Here is a 19,876-nt window from a genome sequence, read left to right on the forward strand (position 1 = left end):
GGTAGTTTTTCGACTTTAGTTTATCCATCTACTGTGGGCAGATAAGCGGCAACGCGACGGCCAATTTCAGAATAAAAGCCCCCAAAATAAACAAACGTGAAGCTCGACGCGTTTTGATTTAAAATAATTACATTAAATGATATTTAATCTGATTTTTTAAAAAAAAATTTTGCCGCCACTATTTTGACAGGAACTAGCCAATCTGCCAAAGATGACACGATTGAGCGCCTGCACGCATAAGTCACCCGTGAGGATGTTGACCGCTGAACCAGATTGTCCTCTTATCAGCACCGCCGTAACTTGGCGCTAGCTCTCGCCTTCACTACTGCGGACTTTTGCCCTCTCTTATTGACAGATAAAGGCACGGTACCGGCGCGCTGCACCAGAGCAAGTCGGACATGTTCGCCTCCAAGTCGCCCAAAAGTCTGGCCAGCGATGGCTCCGCCGAGGAGATGTGCATGGTCGAGTGTGGCTGCGAGAAGGAGCGCACATGTTCCGTGCACATTTCAGAGCCACAGGTGCAGGTAGGCCTCCCCACCACATTCTTTGCTGCTCGTTTCTTGATCAAATGGTTTCAAAACACTTGCTTTATGGACTTATTGTCATCATTTCCGTTCGGTCGGTATTTTTATTATTTTTTAAGAGTAGAAGAGACATAATACAATATATTGTTATTACAATTACTTACTACTGAGTTATTATGACTCAGCAATCTGTATATTTTGTACACAATATATTCTAAGTGGAGGCCTATTCATATTGTATCAACACTTTGGTCTCAAACTTGAGGCCCGAGGGCCATTTGAGGCCCAGGATAATCTTTTTGCGGTCCCTTACTTGACATCGAAGTTTAATGTTAATGCGGTCCTGGGAGTTTTTTTTGTTGTTGTTGTTGTTGTTGTTGTTGTTGTTTTGTTTTGTTTTTTTAATCACTTGACGTCTAGTCTACAGTTACTCAGACTCATGACAGCTTTTGCCAAAACGTAACAATGAAGTGACACCAAGTGGAGCGAAAACATTCTCTCGCCCAATCCCAGTCATGTCATTTTCAAAAACTACCTGGAAGAGAAAGGTTGGTGATGAGAACAGCCAGTTTCAAGAATTACAGGAGGCTGCATATTTTTTCCTTGAGTACAGGGCCTCCACAACGTGTCTTGAATGCACAGAGAAAGTTGTGGCACTCAAGAAATCAGACGTCATTACGCAGCTAGACATGCTGAGGAGTATGCAAAGTAACAGGAAGATGAGAGAGAGAGAAAACTGGCCGGCTTACCAATCTTGTTCACGTTCTGAAGAACCATTCATGTTATGAGCTGTTATTAGGATTTAGAAGACTGGATTAGTTGTACTTTTTAATACTTTAATCCATTTTTTGTAGAATGCTTGATGTGGCCCAGACACATCCCGATTTATAGCTGAAGTGGCGGCCACATAAGTTGAGTTTAAGGCCCCTGCCGTACATGTGTTGTATATTCTTCTACTAGAATGACATCAACTACCAGCGGCATGTTTTATGTTTAATATAGTGGCCAACAAAAATGATTCAGGTTCTTTATGTTGGTGCTTTTCATGATAACATATTGTAAATTGTTGTAAACTGTTGTAAATTGTAAACTGTCTTATGAAACACTTCAAATGCCCTTAATATAAATAAATAAAAACAGCATGGCTTAAAGCCATGACAATGACAAGATGGTTTATTATATGGATGTGAAAGAGCCACGACTCAAGTTGCTGGTGTTCCATCTAGCTGAACTCATGTTACTGTGGAGGCCGGATGCATTTATTATCACCTTGGACACACACAATGGCTTCAATAAGAGATCAAAATGAAACGTGTGCCTGTCCACTGATTGCTTACACACTTCCTTGCTGCAGCAAAGGCACCATATACTGTAGATGCATGCTGCTGGATCTGAATTAGCTTTGTTTACTTCAGTTTGATATGTACTTTGGACATTAAAAGAGTCCCTTTGAACACCAATGTTTGCCATTCAACTGTACTGTACTGCAAAGCCAAGAGGACACAAGGGGGGCCGCAGCATTTGAGCCCCATAGAAGATGGGTTCGGTGCAAATGTGCCTGCATTCAAATATCGGTTGCCTAATGTGCATACAGCTTATTTTTGTGAGTAAAGACACTATCTTGCGTACATGTACTTGAATCTAATGGAGCCCAGCTGATATAAACATTTTCTGACCTGTGCTTGCTCACAGTCCGGCTATGGAGCTGACTTTTAAGCCCCTTTGAGGTGCCACTGGCTGACTTTAAGCGGAGTCACATTACAAATCATGTGAATCACCGGTCATGTGGCTTCATAGGCTCCTTTTGGGTTAAGGGGAGGCCCTTTGTCAGCTCAGAAGTTGTTCTTGTTTTTCTGCTAGCAAAATACTGCTTATAACCGAAAAAGTGATGCGATTATTTAAACCCAAAATAGTGCAGTGTTCCAAGCGGAAAAAGATAACTGCCGGTACACCCTTATTCTGTTGACAGGTGAATTAGGCGATGGGTAGCAGATCATTAAGTTAATAAATACATACACTGCATTTAATATTATAGATAATGAACATGTATATAAATAAATGAATACCATTTTTTCCATTTGAATTCGAAATGTCCGACTGCATTTGAATGCACCTCACGTCTGAGAAGCCCCACAAACGCCGGAAGTTGTGCTGTATCGTGAAAGGACGGCGTAATTGACTTGCGGTTTCTTAGCGTCCTAAATCAGCGATTGAATTTGATTTCAGTTCGGTTTCGTGTTGATGTTGGTAGCAACTAAAACCAATGGCACAAAAACTGACATTGTAAGCCAAAATGTCGCGAACGTAAGTCATGGTAGCCATCACACCACCACGTGGGCCAACTTCAAAATAAAAGTATGCGAAGGGTATTGTAGGCCTACTGTATTGGCGTCAATGCGTTATTTGGTAATCTTATTTTTAAATTAGCCTTTGCGTTGGCGGTGTGTTACCTATGAGTATGTTTGCATCTTCCTAGACATGTCTAAATCGCAAACTGCCACCTGAGGCAGAAAAAAAATCCTCTACCTTACCTATTGTTTGTTGTTGTTGTTGCTGTCGTTGTTTTTTAAGTTTCCGAATTACTGGATGAGTCGTGTGAGTATACAAAATGCATGAGAGAAATAGGTAGTGTGGGCTCATGTGAAGCCCCGGTAGGTCGTAAACTGTGCCCCCGGAACAGCCGGCACTCCGTACCGCTGCGTACCTTACCGGCCCACTTAAAGCACTGAAGTAGCAGTTACAGCAAATGAGGGTAAGTCAAAATTGTACACAAGTAATAGTATTGCTTGTGTTACTTTCAAATAATACAATGTAAACAAAAGTACAAAAAAACTGACCTCCAAATAATTATTTAAGTCAGAATCAATATTCAAGATAATGGATGGAAAACTACTCGTAGTAAACAAATTGAATGAGTGTTTTCAAATCAAAAATTAAAATGTAACAAAAGTTGATTGTTTCAAGATGTCACAGTTTTAATTTGACATTATTATTTTCAATGAACCAAAGAAAGACATTTGTCAGGTTCTTTTTTTATTTTAAATTTTCAATAAATTAGACTTCTACAAGATAACATACTGTTTTTTATGACATTTTTTTTTAAGTTGAATGTTACAGTATGCATTTTTACATGATGCATTTTCCTTTATTAAAAAACAATTGTAGACATCACACTAATACTATTAACATTTTGATTTTTTGATGTCCGAGCTTTTTAAACATGTTTAACTGCTTAGCAACGGGTGTGTCAGAAAAGTTCCGGGCAGGACTGATGTCACAAAAAATATACTTCAAATCCAGAGCTGGGCAGCCCGTCCCGGGGCCAGAACGGTCGCTCCGTCCCGAACGGACGCCCATATTTGGGACGGAGGGCGACAATTTTTTATCTTTTTTTTAATTTATTTATTTTTTTTAAAAAAGGGTCGGACTAAGCAAGGGCGGAGGTGGATTTTAGTCCGACCCACTAATCGGCCCTCGCGCATGTGACGTGGTCAACCGACTCGGCGAAATGGGCAAACGACAAAAATTGCCTTAGAACACTTCAAATGCACCACTAGTTACCCAACTACCCAGGAGGTTTTTCAATAAGAGACACAGCGCGAGTTCTACTAGTACGACAAGTGATGAGACCCAGTCGCGTGAGCTGCGTCACCGGCGAGTGACGTCAGCATGTGCTTGACTCTGCGCTGCTGCAGGAGTAGGGGGCTTTAGTTGTGCTAAAGCTAATGCAAATAAATATTCAGTCACTTCATGTTCTCTTCTACGGAGCCGCCTTCATTAATTGCCTGCACAACGCTTTTTATGTGCTTACCAGTAGTCACATTGCAAATGCATATTCTGCCCTCTAGTGGTTCAACACATGTAATACCATGGATAATGCCACAGGAGTCAGCCATTTCACCTCACTGACAGAAACACGACCAGCCTGTCTTGTGTGTGTAATCCGAGATAGTTTAGCTAACTAACTGTTCACAGTTAGTACCTTATCCCTTTGCTTGTGAAGCGTGTCCTTGGGTGGGACATCTTTAGACCGTAAAAATCTCTACCAGCGTATACATTTAAATGACCCGGAAGTGGAAGTCTTTGTTTCCTCTTGAAATAACCTTGCAATAATTATTTTATAAAAAATTAAAATGTCTTAAGTTAAAACACAAAAGTTTTACAATAAAATGCAATAGTATTGCTTTATTACTCAATCAACTTAATATTCTCTTGCTGTCCCCTGGTTTTCTCCCGTCGGCATCATCATCATCATCATCTTCATCACATCACGAAGGGCTTGTGTTGCAAGTAAATGTTATCTTGGTTAAACAATTGAATCCACTCAAGATACTCCCAGCCGGTAAATGGATGTGCACGGGAAATGAGCCACCTAATGATCTTTAATTAACGTTTTATGAGTGCACAGAGTTTATTTATTTATTTGATTTTTTTATTGTTTTGCGGCGGCGGGATGTTTTTGGGTTTGGGGCGGTGGACCGACGCCATGCAAGGACGGACATGCTTTAAAAGGACGAGGACGGACGGGGTCGGGGGGGCGCTCATTTTTATGAATAAGGACGGAGGCACGAGGCCGGAAGGGTACCCAGGTCGCGGACGGAGGACGAACCGGCAAAAAAGGGTCAAGTGCCCAGCTCTGTGCAAATTCAAACTATAAATTTCCCCATTCGAAACAATACCCATGGAGTGGAATGTACTTTCCCTGCCTTCTCTGCCACGCCCGTATGCACTCCTGGAAGAATTGCCTGACGCCGCACTGGGAAAACTTGTAGTACTTTGTTGTCTGGGTTGTAAATATACTGTATCTTTTGTGCCACTTTTCTGACATTGAATTCCTTGAATTCGCATTTCATAAACACAAGGTGAAGCTGTCCATCATCTGATTTAAGTTTGAACATCCCTGGCCCCTAGTGCACAAGAGTTGACTGATACATGTTTGTCATCTTTGCAGCGAGGCCTTGACAACTTGGCCTATGAGTATGGCAGCCAAAGCGACCTCTGCGCTCCACTCAAGACCTCCACAGAAACCTTTCAAATCCTGGGCCTGGCCCCGGAGCACCCGCTCCGCGCCGTCGTGGAGAGCAGGATCTCCAGGCTGAGCGGGGTGCTGGCCGTCAGCTGGGCTTCCCCAAGCCGGCTGACCAAGGTGGACTACGCAAGCTCTCTGATCACAGCCGCAGAGATCGCCCAGGAGCTGCGCAGGATGGGCCTCCATGCGCAGTCGGGCGTGCGCATCAGCGTGGATGGCATGCGTCGCCGGTCCTGCGAGCAGTCCATCGAGCGGCACGTTGGCACCCTGCGGGGCGTTTCGCGCGTTCGGGTGTCGCTGGAAGAGGCCGCGGCGCTGGTTGTATTCCAACCGCTTCACGTCACGCGGCAGGAGCTGAGGGACAAGATCGAGGAGATGGGATTTGGAGCTACTTTACTGGCTGATGATCCTTCTGCAGTTTTCAGCCACTGGCAGGGCGACGTAAGCCAAACTGTGACCGTCTGGATAGGAGGAATGACCTGCAACTCGTGTGTGCAGTCCATAGATGGGAGGATTTCCCAGATGCCCGGCGTCCACTTCATAGAAGTGTCACTGAAAGATGAAAGGGGAACAATTACCTTTGACCCGGGTCTCACAGGACCGGAGCAGCTTCGGCAAGCTATCGACGAAATGGGCTTTGACGCATCTCTCCGAGGTAGGTACACAAGACAAAGGTTAGCCTTGAACTTGGGGCTGTCAAATAACACACAGGCCAAAACTGGCCTCCAGGAGGAATTTGAAAGTGCAAAAAATACTGCAGTTGATAAACTGAAGCAAACTGCATGCTTTTACAAATTTTTTTTTTAATGTTTCGAAGCTTTGCTCCTGTATCGGATCAGGGGGGAAAAAAGAGTCCTAACATGACTCAGCACTCGCACATGTGGTAGGGCAGGGGGTCGACGCGGTTGACGGATGGGACTCGTCGGATGTAACATAACATCCCCGACACACTGTCCAGCAGCTGCAGCCTTTCAAGGCCAGCGCATCCACGGCGCACTTGGACTGTCACTGAGAGAAAAGGTGTTGATGATTTGGTTGTGTTTTGCCGTGTGTGATCATATGAGTGCGTGTGCGTAAGTTGTGTCCTCCATCCCACGCCAAAACACATTGTCTCGTTGCCATGGAGATGACCTCACTGGCTCCTCACAGGGAGTCGAAGCGCAGGAGAGTGAGGGCTTGATGGTGATAAAAGGGCTCTTCAGCGTCTAGCAGCAGCACATCCGAGAGATAAAAGTCAGAAATGACGGCTGTTTGGGGCCTACATATGAGCAGTAGCACACCGAGAATCAAACAGGATGGCACGGATAGCAAGCGTTTTAGTGTGATGTTGTATTTTGAAAAGGGAAGGCCAGACAGAATGTATTGAATGGCAGGGCCACTCACCCTTTTGCTAGCCGCGCGTCGGCTACCATAGAAACCAGCCAATCGTGCACCGTCTCCAGTGCAACATGAAGGGCTCTTCTCGGCGTCTTTCTTCTCGGATTAACGTCAGCGGCATCTTGCCAAAAAGGGAAATACGGAACTACGGAGAGGCCAAGCACAGCTTTAAATGTTGCACAGATGTGAAGCTTTTATTGGTTTCCCAAGTTTAAGATGACATTCATAAGAAAGATTAAAGATGAGCGACGTTGAACCTTTCAACGTGAAAAGAAAGAAATATGTTAAGTCTTTATTTATGGCCGTTTTTCTGCTTATCAGAACCAGTCCAGACTCAAGAAGTGGCCGTTAGCTCTGAACTCTCTGACCTGTCGGACTGGCCTTGTAGAACAGAATTGAGCAACGCCGCCGGATGCCGTTCCACATCCTCAAACCGGCAGATCGGCACAAAAGAGGAAAAGTGCTTCATCAGCGTGAAGGGGATGACCTGCGCCTCGTGTGTGGCCAACATCGAGAAGAACCTGCTAAAACGACACGGTGACTTGTGCAGTGGCCCACACGTAAAAGGAAACATCTAAATGAGAAAACTTTTCGGCCGGCCAAGTCTGAAACAAATGTTCACATTGGAAAACACAATTACCTCATAATGCACACATTCATGAACTCACTCGTGATATGAATGTTTTTTTTAGTTGTATTACATGTCTATGACTTTGTCCAAATTGAGTGAAGTAAATCGAGTGGCTTCTTTTTCAATTTCACCAGCTAAACATTCGGTGGCAGCCATGCTTGTCATCTAGCGTGTCATACTATTTTCATTTACCATTGTTCGACCTCACATTGAATACTTTGACTCTAACTCTGACGTTTGACCTTCAGGGATCATCTCCGCTTTGGTGTCGCTGATGGCTGGAAAAGCGGAGGTGAAATATGACCCTGACGTGATGGACGCTCCTGCTGTGGCCCAGCTTATTGAGGACTTGGGTTTTGGCGCCAAGACCATCGAGGATAACGCAGTCACACACGGGAAACTGGATCTCACTGTGAGTTGATTGAAAACAACAACTAGAAGAATATGTTTGGAAGTAGTAACTAACTAGTAGTAATTAACATTCATCGATGAAAAAAGTAGAAGAATGCCTTCCTAATATGAATGGAAGGGTAACAAAATACTGGATTCACATCCACAGTTAGAAGCAGAAGTTTACAAACATGCAGTTTCAAAAACATGAGTGCCCTTGTAAAGTTGAGAAAATGTTTCTGTTTTTAGTTCAGTTTGAATTCATTTTTTTGTTTGTTTTTTGTTATTTTATTCAACTTTTTTTTGGGGGGGGGGGGGAGAATTCTGAAAAAAATCTTTTGAAAAAAGTGGCCTCAAAGTCCAGTGCACTGGTCACACTATCATGGATTCTTGAATGCTTTGTTAAAAGAATCTTTTTGGGTGGGTAGAGGGGAGAAATAAATGGCGGAGGGTAGATATGCTTCCACCCCCCAGAAATTCGGTTTTATTTAAAGAAAATACTCATAAAAATGAAAATTAAAATTTTTCAAGATTTTCTCAAACATGTTTTTCTCCAAAATAATTCTTGAAAAAAAAAATATATATATTTATTTCATGAGCAGTGTATATAAGTCATTGTATGTCCACTCTGATGTGCATTGCTTACACTAACAACCTTTCAAACGCAAAGAAACAATGGCTGGCCATTATTTTTTTTTTAGATGTGAACATGTTCCTTCTTCAACTGATATTAAAACCAAATAAATCAATTAATAAATCTAACTGACCTTGGAAATTAACATTGAGTGTGAATGTCTGTCTGTCTTGCCTGTCATTGACTGGAGACCTGTCCGGGGTGGTGCAAAAAAAAAAAAAAAAAAGATAGATACCGTATGTCACTGTCAGACATTGAAGAAAATACGTCAAATGTGTTTTCTTTTTCAAAACTGTCGCCAGAAATGTAACGACTTCTCCTTTAGCTCATGTCAGCTTCCACCACAAAGTTACAATATAAAAAACAAAAAGGAAAAACCTCTTTGGAAGCGTTCACTTTCCTTCACTTTACTTACAGATAACGGGAATGACGTGTGCGTCCTGTAGCCACCATATTGAATCTAAGCTGAGCGCAACCAAAGGGATCTTTGGCGTCTCGGTGGCCTTGGCAACTAAATCAGCAAGCGTCCAGTTTGACCCAGATGTGCTGGGGGCTCGAGATATAATCAACATCATTCAGGTGAAACTCGTGGAAGGAATGCTTCCAGTGTCATCTTGTTGACTACATCTTGAGCTTGCTTTCTCGCTCTAGAGCCTTGGCTTTGAGGCCACCCTGAAGACGGCAGGCTACAAAAGCAACTTTGACCACAGCGAAGAGATTCGACAGCAAGTATCTCATGACCTTGTTGGCCCAGCAAATTTCATGAGCTCATTTTAGATGCCAAAGTAGCGCGCGTGTGAATGTTTGCTATTCCATGGCCGCAGATGGAAGACGTCCTTCCTGCTCAGCCTGGTGTTCGGCCTGCCAGTCATGGGTCTCATGATCTACATGATGGTGATGGACAGTCAGCACCGGCAGCACGGCGGCGCCATGCCGGAGGAGCAAAACCTGCTGCCTGGCCTCTCAATCCTAAATTTGATCTTCTTCCTGCTATGTACACCTGTCCAGGTCGAATATTCCCCACCACTGTCCGCAATTCAGTGATTCCCAAACCACCAGTGGTCTGTCGGCTTCCTCTAGTGCAGGGGTCATCAACCTTTTGGAAACTAAGAACTGCTTCTTGGCTAGGCCTGCTGATTAATGCGAAGGGCTACCAGTTTGATACGCACAAACAAATTTGCCCAAATGACCTTATATGCTACGATTAAATATCACGTGCAACCCTTTGGATAAATTGTACAACATTTAGAAAATAATGTCCCTTCACAGGTGAGCTATTTTTAGAACACGCTTGCTTGCTACTCATGTGGACCTCGGTGGGTTACCACGTTGGTGACCCCTGCGCTACGGTGGTACCTATGAAAGTCACGGAATGAAATGTTCACATGGCATGTTACAGTGGCTCCAACTTTTTAAAAATCCTGTTGACTACATTTTTAGGTACTCTTGAGTTGTATTTAACACAGCAATAGTACAATACAGCATTTAACCGTTTGGATTTTTTTTTTTTAGAAAATGTATAGAAGTCTTTATGTGCAATAGATTTTATTTGAATCATTGTTTATTTACTTTCCTTATATTTAAGTGCAGTGTTGATGTTCAAACTGTGCATAATGTTCCAGTGGCTTACAATGATTATATTCAGAATACTCTTTCAAAATTGAACCTCCTTGTGTTTATTAAAAACCTAGGCTGTTTTATTTCAATATTGGTCATTATGGTGGTACGTTGGGCTTTTATGAGGTGGTCATTTGTATAAAAAATGTGGTGGTCTACACCTTGAAGGCTTTTCTCAAACCGCTATCATTCTCTGGGTCTCATTTGGCACCAGGTCTTGGGAGGCCGCTACTTCTACATCCAGGCGTATCGCTCTTTGAAACACGGCACAGCCAACATGGACGTCCTTATTGTGCTGGCCACCTCGATCGCTTACGTCTACTCGTGCGTGGTGCTCATCGTGGCCATGGCAGAACGAGCCAGTCAGAGCCCAGTCACGTTTTTTGACACGCCACCGATGCTCTTTGTGTTCATCGCGCTGGGCCGATGGCTGGAGCATCTTGCCAAGGTAGGAAATGGCCGTAGAACAGACAGTAGAACACTTTGATTGTTTTCAGCCAGTCCAGTAAACGTTCTGCTAATAATGTAAACTTCATAAAATAAACTGCTTATACAAAGGTGTATTATAGTAATATATCATCATTGCAAAATACTATGGAGAATGTTTTTATTGATACAGTAATGTTTAACAAAAAAAGTGTCCATTTTGTGTCCTTTCATAACAGCTCTCCATCATTTATTGTGCAGCTCCCCCCCCCCCCCTTCCCGTCACAGGTCCTGTTAGGTGGGGATGTGGCAATTGACTATAGCTGTACATGAGCTGATAAAATGACACAAGATTATATCAAGCTATCTTAACAAAAAAAAATACTGTATTTCAAAGTCACCTGACCACAAATGTCATCATGTCTTTACTCGTAAAGAATGGCACAAATCGGGAAAAGCTTTTCCAGCAATTAGTGTTCGTAAAGATTGAAATGCAAAATGAATTGTACTAAAATGATCCAGGAACATCCCCATAACAACACAACACACTTGTTGTTTCCTCACAATAAGAGCAAAACGTCCGCAGCGTTGGCCAAATTAATGTCACTGCAAGCCACCGATGCCACTGTGGTCACCATGGGACCTGACCACTCCATTATCAGGTGCGACATCAATTAATATAAATTTGCAACTAATAAAATGAAACCCAGCTTTGTCACTTTGCTCTCCGTCAGTGAGGAGCAGGTGCTGGTGGAGCTGGTGCAACGCGGCGACGTCGTCAAAGTGGCTCCGGGGGGGAAGTTCCCCGTCGATGGGAAGGTGATTGAAGGAAGCTCCATGGCAGACGAGTCCTTGATCACAGGTAATTATTGTTGGTATTGTATTTTTATGTACAGAAATACATGAATAAAATACATATTTTTGACATAATCAGTCTTATAGTGGTTAGTATGTTTACACCACAGTTGAGAAATCCAGGTGCAAATCTCCATTGGATTCTCTCTGTGTGGTGTTTGCTTGCATGTTTCATCCCACGTGCCTAAAAGTGAGGACAAGCAGTATCGGACATGGATGAATGGACTCAGTAAGGATAAAAATAGTACAGGCCTAGAATGAAAGTGAAACACCCACCTTGGCCCATTCATGTGGAGTCCGTCCAAGTTGAAAAAGAAAAAAAAAAAGCCTTTCCTTGACACCTCCGTTAGGTGAGCCGATGCCTGTCAGTAAGAAGGTGGGCAGCCCAGTGATTGCCGGCTCCATCAACGCTCATGGCGCTCTTCTCGTGGAGGCCACCCACGTCGGGGCAGACACAACGCTGTCACAAATTGTCAAACTGGTGGAAGAAGCCCAAACGTCCAAGGTTAGTCCACGTGCTTCATACTCAAACACGCCATGGCGATTTTTCCAAGACGCCAGCCACATTAAGGAACTGAGGAAACAAGTGCCGTTTGAAAAGTTGCCAGACATAGTGTAAGGCAGTCTGGAGAGACTGAAAGACAGACAAATACTCTTCTTGCAGGAGAAGGAGAAGGCAGGAAGCACCTCGCTCATGAGATACACTTGACTAGCCGCTTGTACAGCATCTAATGGCCTGCAACCAGCAGTTGCAGTTGCTGTGGCTCACAGGCAATCTCTCAAATTGTGTACTGATCCCGTCCGTCCTCTATATACAGGAGGACTTAATGGACACACTCACTCTGAAGGTGTTGTAAGAGTTAAAAAGGAACAAATGCGATAGAACTTCCATTACTGCCGCCGTGGTAACATGAAAATCTGGCTCCCCATGTCTTGTTTAGCACTGCTCATTCAATGTCTCTCACGCTCCGGGGTCCCCGCAGGCCCCCATTCAGCAGTTTGCTGACCGACTCAGCGGATATTTTGTACCCTTCATCATCGCGGTCTCCCTGCTAACTCTGACGGCGTGGCTTGCCGTCGGCTTTGTCAACTTCGACATTGTAAGAGAGAACTTCCCGGTAGGTGTGCCTGCGTACGTATATGTAGACGTATATACGTGTATAATTGACAGGAAAAATTTTTTTTTTATTAAAAAACGTTACTTTTTACTACTTCAATGCATTCCTGACTCTTTGCTGTTTTACTTTTACATGTGAGTGGAATCGGTCCTTTCAGTGGTAAAAAGCAAAAAGCAGCGGCGTTCTCTGTTCTTCACAGGGTTATAACGCCAACATATCCCAGGCAGAAGTCATCATTCGGTTTGCCTTCCAGGCGTCCATCACTGTCCTTTCCATTGCGTGCCCCTGCTCCCTGGGGCTGGCGACCCCGACGGCAGTCATGGTGGGCACCGGGGTGGGAGCGCAGAGCGGGATCCTCATCAAAGGAGGCGAGCCGCTGGAGATGGCCCACAAGGCAAAGCGCAGGCGTCCTTCGCCCCACTCACTTGGTACGTCGCAAGAGGATGAGGAGGCCCACGTGACTGTCGCTCTCTCTTCAGATCAATGTGGTGATGTTCGACAAGACGGGTACCATCACTCACGGCGTGCCGCAGGTGACGCGTGTCTTGGTGCTGTGGGAGATGGCCCGCATGCCTCTGAGAAAGATCCTGGCAATAGTGGGAACAGCAGAGGCCAGCAGTGAGCACCCACTGGGCCTTGCGGTTGCCAAGCATTGCAAAGAGGTGCCTTTTTGCATTCCGTCTCAGTTTTATGAAGTCGAATGAAGTCTGTTGTCTTGGTACAGCGCCAAAAAGAACCTCACTCCTGATGCATTCAGGGAAACACGACCGGATGCCACGTTGGCAAGCACTTGGCAGCATCCAACAACAGCAAAAGCCGTGGTGTTGTTTTAAGCTCGGTGCATCAAGCGAAACGACCGCGGCGGTCTCGGCCACAACTAGGAGACGAACCGGGATTTGGCCGAGTCATCTCAGAGACTCCACCTCTGGTTCTACTTCAGGACTTGACGGTCGTTGTTCTTGTAATCAGGAGCTGGGCGCCGATGTGCTGGGTTACTGCCAAGACTTTCAAGCGGTGCCCGGCTGCGGGATCAGCTGCCGGGTTTCCAATGTGGACCACCTGCTGCCACGGCAGAGTGAAGAGCCGTCGTTGTTACCGGGGGCCACGTCCACAGATGAAAGCGGTTTGGTTGCGGCAGCAGAGATCCCAAATGCGGGTGTGTTACCTTTTAGGGCCGACGGCTCGGTGACCTCGCAACAGCTCGTTTTTCAGCTGCTTCTTCAGAACTTCGCCTTTGCTTACTTTGACTACGATCCGTTTTCTGACATCGGATCCAGGTGAGCTTGTATGTTACTCCGTCCTGATTGGGAACAGAGAGTGGATGAGGAGGAATGGCCACCATGTTGGAGCCGACGTGGATGCCGCCATGTCCAGCCACGAGGCAAAGGGGCAGACGGCGATTCTGGTGGCCATAGATGGTGAGCAAAAGAAGAACATTCTTGTAGTCGTGATGGCGAGCTGCACTCCATCGTAAGCTCGCTCTATGCAGGCGTACTGTGCGCCATGATCGCCGTCGCAGACACGGTCAAGGCCGAGTCAGCCTTGGCGGTGCACACGCTCAAAAGCATGGGCGTCCAGGTGGTCATGATCACGGGGGACAACAGACGCACGGCTCAAGCCGTAGCGGCACAGGTGAGGAGTGTGAAAAGTTGGCCGCGTTCAAGCGCAAACATCCTTTCACGCCCACGCGTCTACGTGTCGGCCGTAGGTTGGGATCAGGAAGGTGTTTGCGGAGGTGCTGCCCTCGCACAAGGTGGCCAAAGTGCAGGAGCTCCAAGAGCAAGGCTTGCGCGTGGCCATGGTGGGCGACGGCGTCAACGATTCGCCCGCCCTCGCGCGCGCCGATGTGGGCATCGCCATCGGCACGGGCACCGACGTGGCCATCGAAGCCGCCGATATCGTTCTCATCAGAGTGGGTGGCGTCCGGTGCGCGCTATATTGCGACGCGAGGACGTCTGCTCCTGGCCTGAGCCGGCTGCCTTTGCTCTGCAGAATGACCTCCTGGATGTCGTGGCCAGTATCGAGCTGTCCAAGAGGACCGTGCAGAGGATACGGATCAACTTTTTCTTTGCGGTTATCTACAACCTGGTGGGAATACCCATTGCTGCAGGTGAGCCCTCGGAAGCTTCGAGATAAGCCGTCAGTGGTAGCTCGACTTGCGGGGAAAGTTGATTTGGAATGCGAGCAATTTGCAATGCTTTTTCGGCCCTCGCGTCTGCCCTCTGTAGGCATGTTCATGCCGGCTGGCCTGGTGCTGCAACCCTGGATGGGCTCAGCTGCGATGGCCACCTCGTCCCTTTCTGTGGTGCTGTCGTCTTTGCTGCTCAGATTGTGAGTCCTGATCCGCTCGTTCTATTGAGGACTCTACATTGTCCCAGACAAGATTGCGGTTGTGAATGGTTGTTTGTCCATACGTGCTTTGCGATGGGTGTGTGCCTCGTCCTCAACCTATTGTACACATTTTGCAATACAGTACAGTTTTATTTGTATAGCGCATTTCACAACAGCTAGAGCTCTAACAAAGCACTTTACATACAAACAACAAAATAGCCAGAATACAACAAGTGAAATCAGTAAATGAACGTAAAACACTATATACAATAGACACCGGAAAAGAGCTGAACATTTCAGGTGTCGGATCAAAAGCCAGCGAATAGAAATGTCTTCAACCGGGTTTTAAAAGCCATTTTAGTTGACTGACTGAATTTTTGTAGGAAATCAGAAATAAATCAAGACTAACGTTCAACCACTAAATCAACATTTTCTGATCAGAAATTCAAGCAACAAGTTTTTTTTTTCCTGAATATGTGAAACAGTCCATTTAAAAATAATTATACTATATTTTTGCCCAAAAATATCATTTTGGTTAAGGAGCTTATATATATTTTATCAACAACTACAGAAACATGAACAATTATTTTATTTACCAATGCTGTTAACTTAGGACAGCGGGGGAATAAGCCTGACATGATGGTGGTCTAATAAATGGATTAAGCACTGTTTCTGTTTATGTAAACTAAGGATATTTAAGGAACTTAGGATATTTCCTTTTTCCTGCAGATCCAAAAAGACATCAGTGGAGGTGTATGAGGTAAGAGCAAGAGGCCTGATGCGGAGCCTCCAGTCCTCTCAGATCAGCACGTTCCCGAGACAAGAAGGCCAGCGGCGCAGTCCAGCTCCCTCCACTGGAGCCTGGGAACAGCACAACACCAACGGCACACTCGTTTTATAGTATACTGTACCTGCATATATTTATGTAAATAAATCTTTTCCAAGTTATGTTGTGTGATGTGGTGCCTCAATAGCAGAACAGTGGAGCATGCTAGCATGTCTCATTCACATCTTAAAAGGACGTTGCTTCGAATTTCAACCTTTTTTTAATGTGCATCTCATTAACAAAACACAGAAGCGGTAGAAAAATGGAGAATAGAAGGAATTACAACTATCTTATGCACCTGGGATACAATTTATATGAGTACCTCAATTTTCACCGGCTCAAAGATATTTGGCTCATTGACGATTCAGTAGTGGTATATAATGATAAAAGCACGGTTTACCTTCTACTGTACTCTGGTTGATAATTAAATTAGGGCTGTCAAGAGTTTAAAAAAAAAGAGAAATCCATTCATTATTATCTGTAATTAACTCATTCTATCCCAATGACGTATTTATATGTCATTTCACAGATGGTCTGAAAAAGTCCGGTACTGAATGAGTTAATTGAACTAATGAATCTATTTTTAATGCCACTTAAAAATTGCAGAAAAAAAGCCCCAAAGCCCTCCATTGTCTGTATGTATGTTTGTGTATTTATAGTTTACATCTTTGTTTCAATGACCCATTTGCCACCTTGACGAAGTGTTTGGTGCATTTATCAGCCAAGATCCTGTTTTTTTTTTTCACGACGATCAGTGCCAAATGAGTTGAAGTTCCTCTCACCATCAATAAAGTGTCCAGTCACCCCCAAATAACCGTGATTGCGAGTTGAGGTCCAGTGATCTGCGATTAGAGCAATACATTTGTCCAAATACCCACCGAAACGTCAAGTCTGCTTTTCTTTTCACCGTCATACATCTTGCTGATTTTACTTATCACTACAGTCCTGCACGGTACGTGGTTTGTATGATGGCTCTCATTAGCTGTGGCTTGAAATTAATGCACTATTTTGCCCCCCCGATATTCAATACAGAAGACCTGAAGACTTACTGGAAGTATTCGCCATCCGTAATTGGAAACATGCTGGTGATGATTAATTGAGGGTGACAGATTCAACAACATCCTCTTTAGTCAACCCCCAAGTGCCTTCTTTTAAGATAGCTCTAAGTGTGTAGATACTTTATGTGGATATACAGTGCACTATATGTGTACACGGTAAACTGTACACTGTAAATATGACACACTTACCATATATCATCAGTGGAAGAACAAATTAATGTTGTGGGAGCTGTCTCATGGATGTGGCAACTAATGAAATATGCGTGTGATGTACTTATTTTCCTTATTTAGTGATGTGGCTTGCTTGAGGATGGACTTTTTAGAAAATTATATATGCATATATATATATATATATATATATATATATATATATATATATATATATATGCATAGAGGTTGAGGGTTCGATTCCAGGCTCCGACCTGCCTGTGTGGAGTTTGCATGTTCTCCCTATTCCTGTTTGGGTTCTCTGCAGGTACTCCAGTTTCCTCCCACATTCCAAGAACATGTATGGTAGGTTAATGGAGCACTCATTTTCCCCAGGTGTGAGTGTGAATGGTTGTTTGTCAAGGTTCCGGGTGTACCCCGAAGACGGCTGGGACAGACTCCAATAGGCAGGCTTTCAGCTCCCTGGAGAGTTTTCTTAGCTACGCATTGTAATAAAAGACAAGTTAGACTAATCAATCCAAATCGAATCCTCTGTAACAGCCTGTAGCAATCAATGCAACCCCATATAAACAAAAGGGCATCCAAACAGAAACACAGTCTGGTGACCATCACGTGGCGCAAAGACCTTCAACATCCCATTTACGATGACCTCTGATCGACACTGAGATGTTGGCGTCGTGTTTATTTTGCTTTCTTACAGCCAGACACATTTGTCAATCTGGCGCTCTCTGTGCCTTTGACTTTGAGGAGCCCACAAGGTCTTTTTCTCATAAAAATATCAAAGTCATTGATGAGTCAGGCTGAAATGTAATAGGCCTACCGCTGATTATACATCTGGTGACAAGAAGACAAATAAGGGCACACATTGTCCTTTGCTCTTACAAAGAATCTTCCAGTGTCGGTGTCCCTAGATGTTGGCAGAGAGGAATCGCTTGCTAAAGCTGAGAAAAGCCCCCTCGTGGACATTTTTTGGCTACACTCCAGACAGGATGGTCTGACCAGAGAGCAGCAGGAGGACTAGATTAAAAGGACTTAAGCAGCCTCTTAAGGGATTTCAACCTCTCGCTGTGTAGAGGACGACTTGATGCGATGCAGTCGTTTTCAACTTCATAGTGTAATTTGTGTAAGCGACCTCTTTGTTGCTGTGTGCTGGCCAATTTAAAAAGCCGCATCAGCTTCTTATAAATGACCTTCCCTGTTAGCCAGTGTGTGCTGAGCACGTTTGCTGCCCCTCCGCTTGGGGCCATGTTGCTCGCTTGTGCTCTTTACAACAGAGCCAGGAGATCAATCACAAAGCAAAGTTACAAAACAAACAAAATATGTACACAACGTAGATATGTTCTAGCAGTGGGTCTCAACCTCTTTGGGCCGGTGGACCAACTGCGGATTGTCGATCGAACATATTGTCGATGTTCGGCGGAAACCTCGTTCGTCCAAATATGGTCAAATCCTTTTTTTTTTTTTTTTTCACACAAATCGATACTAATGGTCCGTCCCCACTTTGTCATTTTTTCACAATTTTAGCCAGTTTAAATTAAAGCAGTGAAAATAGCAAATGGACAAATACAAAAACAAGCAAAAATTCTAAATATCTTGAGAGCTGTTTTTTTGTTTGTTTTCACCTGTAAAGTTGTCATTTAGACACTACAAGGATTTCTGCGAGACAGCGACAATATTTGAAGTATTTATGGACAGTCTGGCCTCGAGCAATGCAATGCTTAACCTGTAGGCCTCCAAGCCCGCAAATCTCATTTGGTATTTTTCACATATTAATAGAAAATGTGTTCAGAGGGCAGGAAGATGAATGGGAGTGATAAAAGCCATGCGGTGACACGTTATCATCCTTCAGAGACTTTGCATTCATCTTTGCCTTGCACGTCATGGACGTTGATCGATTCCTATTTGTGACAGCATCTGTACAAAATTTGAGTGGCACTTATTTTTCTGAATGCCTCAGTGAGAGAAATCACATCAGCAAAAAAGGGTCCCATTTGGTAATACACTATACTAAAGGCACTAGCATGTTGTTTTATTGCATGACGGCGATGCATTAAGCAAACAGAAACGCCAACAAATGTGCCACAATACATTTTAGTAGGGTGACGGATGAACGTATTTAAGATTGTGGCTGTGATGAGTGAAGTACAAGCATCGCCCTTCAATGGTTACAGTGTAGAAGAAGAAGAAGAAGAAGAAGAAGAAGAAGAAGAACAAGAACAAGAAGAAGAAGAAGAACAAGAAGAACAAGAAGAAGAACAAGAAGAACAAGAACAAGAAGAACAAGAACAAGAAGAACAAGAACAAGAAGAAGGAGAAGGAGGAGAAGGAGAAGGTTCAGATTTGTCAGCCAGATGTCCAGGAAGAGATGTGAAGTTTTTATTTTTTATTTATTTTTTTGGAAGAGATGTGAAGTGTTAGCTTGAAGCAGGTGGCAGAGCTGCTGATTGCACAAGCACAAGCAAGCTGGAAGACTGATTACCTGATTGCAGCAAATGGAAGGAAAACACAAAGTAAGCCAATGGAACAAGGCAGACATATCATTGAGCATGATGAACTGGACCTCTGACAATTAAATGTACATTCAGCATTTGAAAAAGACCCTCCAAAATGTATTTGAATGTGAGGGGATTAGGTTATTATTTCCTTACGGTCATTTGGGAGATGGCGTTATCTTCCAGAAAGAGACTTTGCAGAAATGTTACAGTACATCATTTGTGCCTTTGTCTTTTTGCCATTTTTCAAAATTGCTTCAGGTCATCAAGTCGAGATGACGATCCAGGGTGAGTGGCTGGCCGTCAGATGGAAAACTCAGGAAGCAAGCCGGTCAATTCAGAAAACCATTGCACCGATCGAATATTTAGTAGTTAGTTGTGATAGTTAGTTGCTAAATGA

General features: G+C 44.2%; 1 protein-coding gene across 3 annotated transcripts; it reads left to right on the top strand.

The window, feature by feature from the left end:
* Positions 1 to 233: 233 nt before the first annotated feature.
* On the top strand, positions 234 to 15,880 carry atp7b (ATPase copper transporting beta). Of its 3 annotated transcripts, none has more exons than XM_086040866.1 (21): positions 235 to 524; positions 5,476 to 6,208; positions 7,252 to 7,467; positions 7,810 to 7,973; positions 9,003 to 9,164; positions 9,237 to 9,310; positions 9,410 to 9,593; positions 10,417 to 10,650; positions 11,199 to 11,290; positions 11,339 to 11,490; positions 11,834 to 11,988; positions 12,467 to 12,601; positions 12,801 to 12,995; positions 13,081 to 13,263; positions 13,571 to 13,757; positions 13,879 to 14,019; positions 14,091 to 14,233; positions 14,310 to 14,513; positions 14,594 to 14,711; positions 14,830 to 14,932; positions 15,662 to 15,880. In XM_086040866.1, exons 1-21 carry the CDS (start codon positions 399 to 401, stop codon positions 15,831 to 15,833), a joined length of 3,873 nt encoding a protein of 1,290 aa, XP_085896992.1. In that variant the 5' UTR covers positions 235 to 398; the 3' UTR covers positions 15,834 to 15,880. The 3 variants fall into 3 exon arrangements, 2 of the variants coding, with proteins under 2 accessions (XP_085896992.1, XP_085897001.1); XM_086040875.1 differs by having other exon boundaries at positions 236 to 524; positions 11,363 to 11,490; XR_015088139.1 differs by lacking the exons at positions 14,310 to 14,513; positions 14,594 to 14,711; positions 14,830 to 14,932; positions 15,662 to 15,880 and having other exon boundaries at positions 234 to 524; positions 13,359 to 13,757.
* The last annotated feature ends 3,996 nt before the right edge of the window (positions 15,881 to 19,876 follow it).

Source organism: Filicampus tigris, chromosome 1 (genome assembly GCF_054856515.1).
Source record: "Filicampus tigris isolate MCC_2025a chromosome 1, RoL_Ftig_1.0, whole genome shotgun sequence".
In the NCBI taxonomy this organism is placed as follows: Eukaryota; Metazoa; Chordata; class Actinopteri; order Syngnathiformes; family Syngnathidae; genus Filicampus; species Filicampus tigris.

Excerpts from the sequence above, each read along its gene's own strand:
- atp7b (XM_086040866.1), top strand. The coding sequence starts at position 399 with ATGTTCGCCTCCAAGTCGCCCAAAAGTCTGGCCAGCGATGGCTCCGCC. Across the intron at positions 12,602-12,800 it reads TTGTAAGAGAGAACTTCCCG|GGTTATAACGCCAACATATC; the intron begins GTAGGTGTGCCT and ends TGTTCTTCACAG. Across the intron at positions 14,712-14,829 it reads GGGAATACCCATTGCTGCAG|GCATGTTCATGCCGGCTGGC; the intron begins GTGAGCCCTCGG and ends TGCCCTCTGTAG.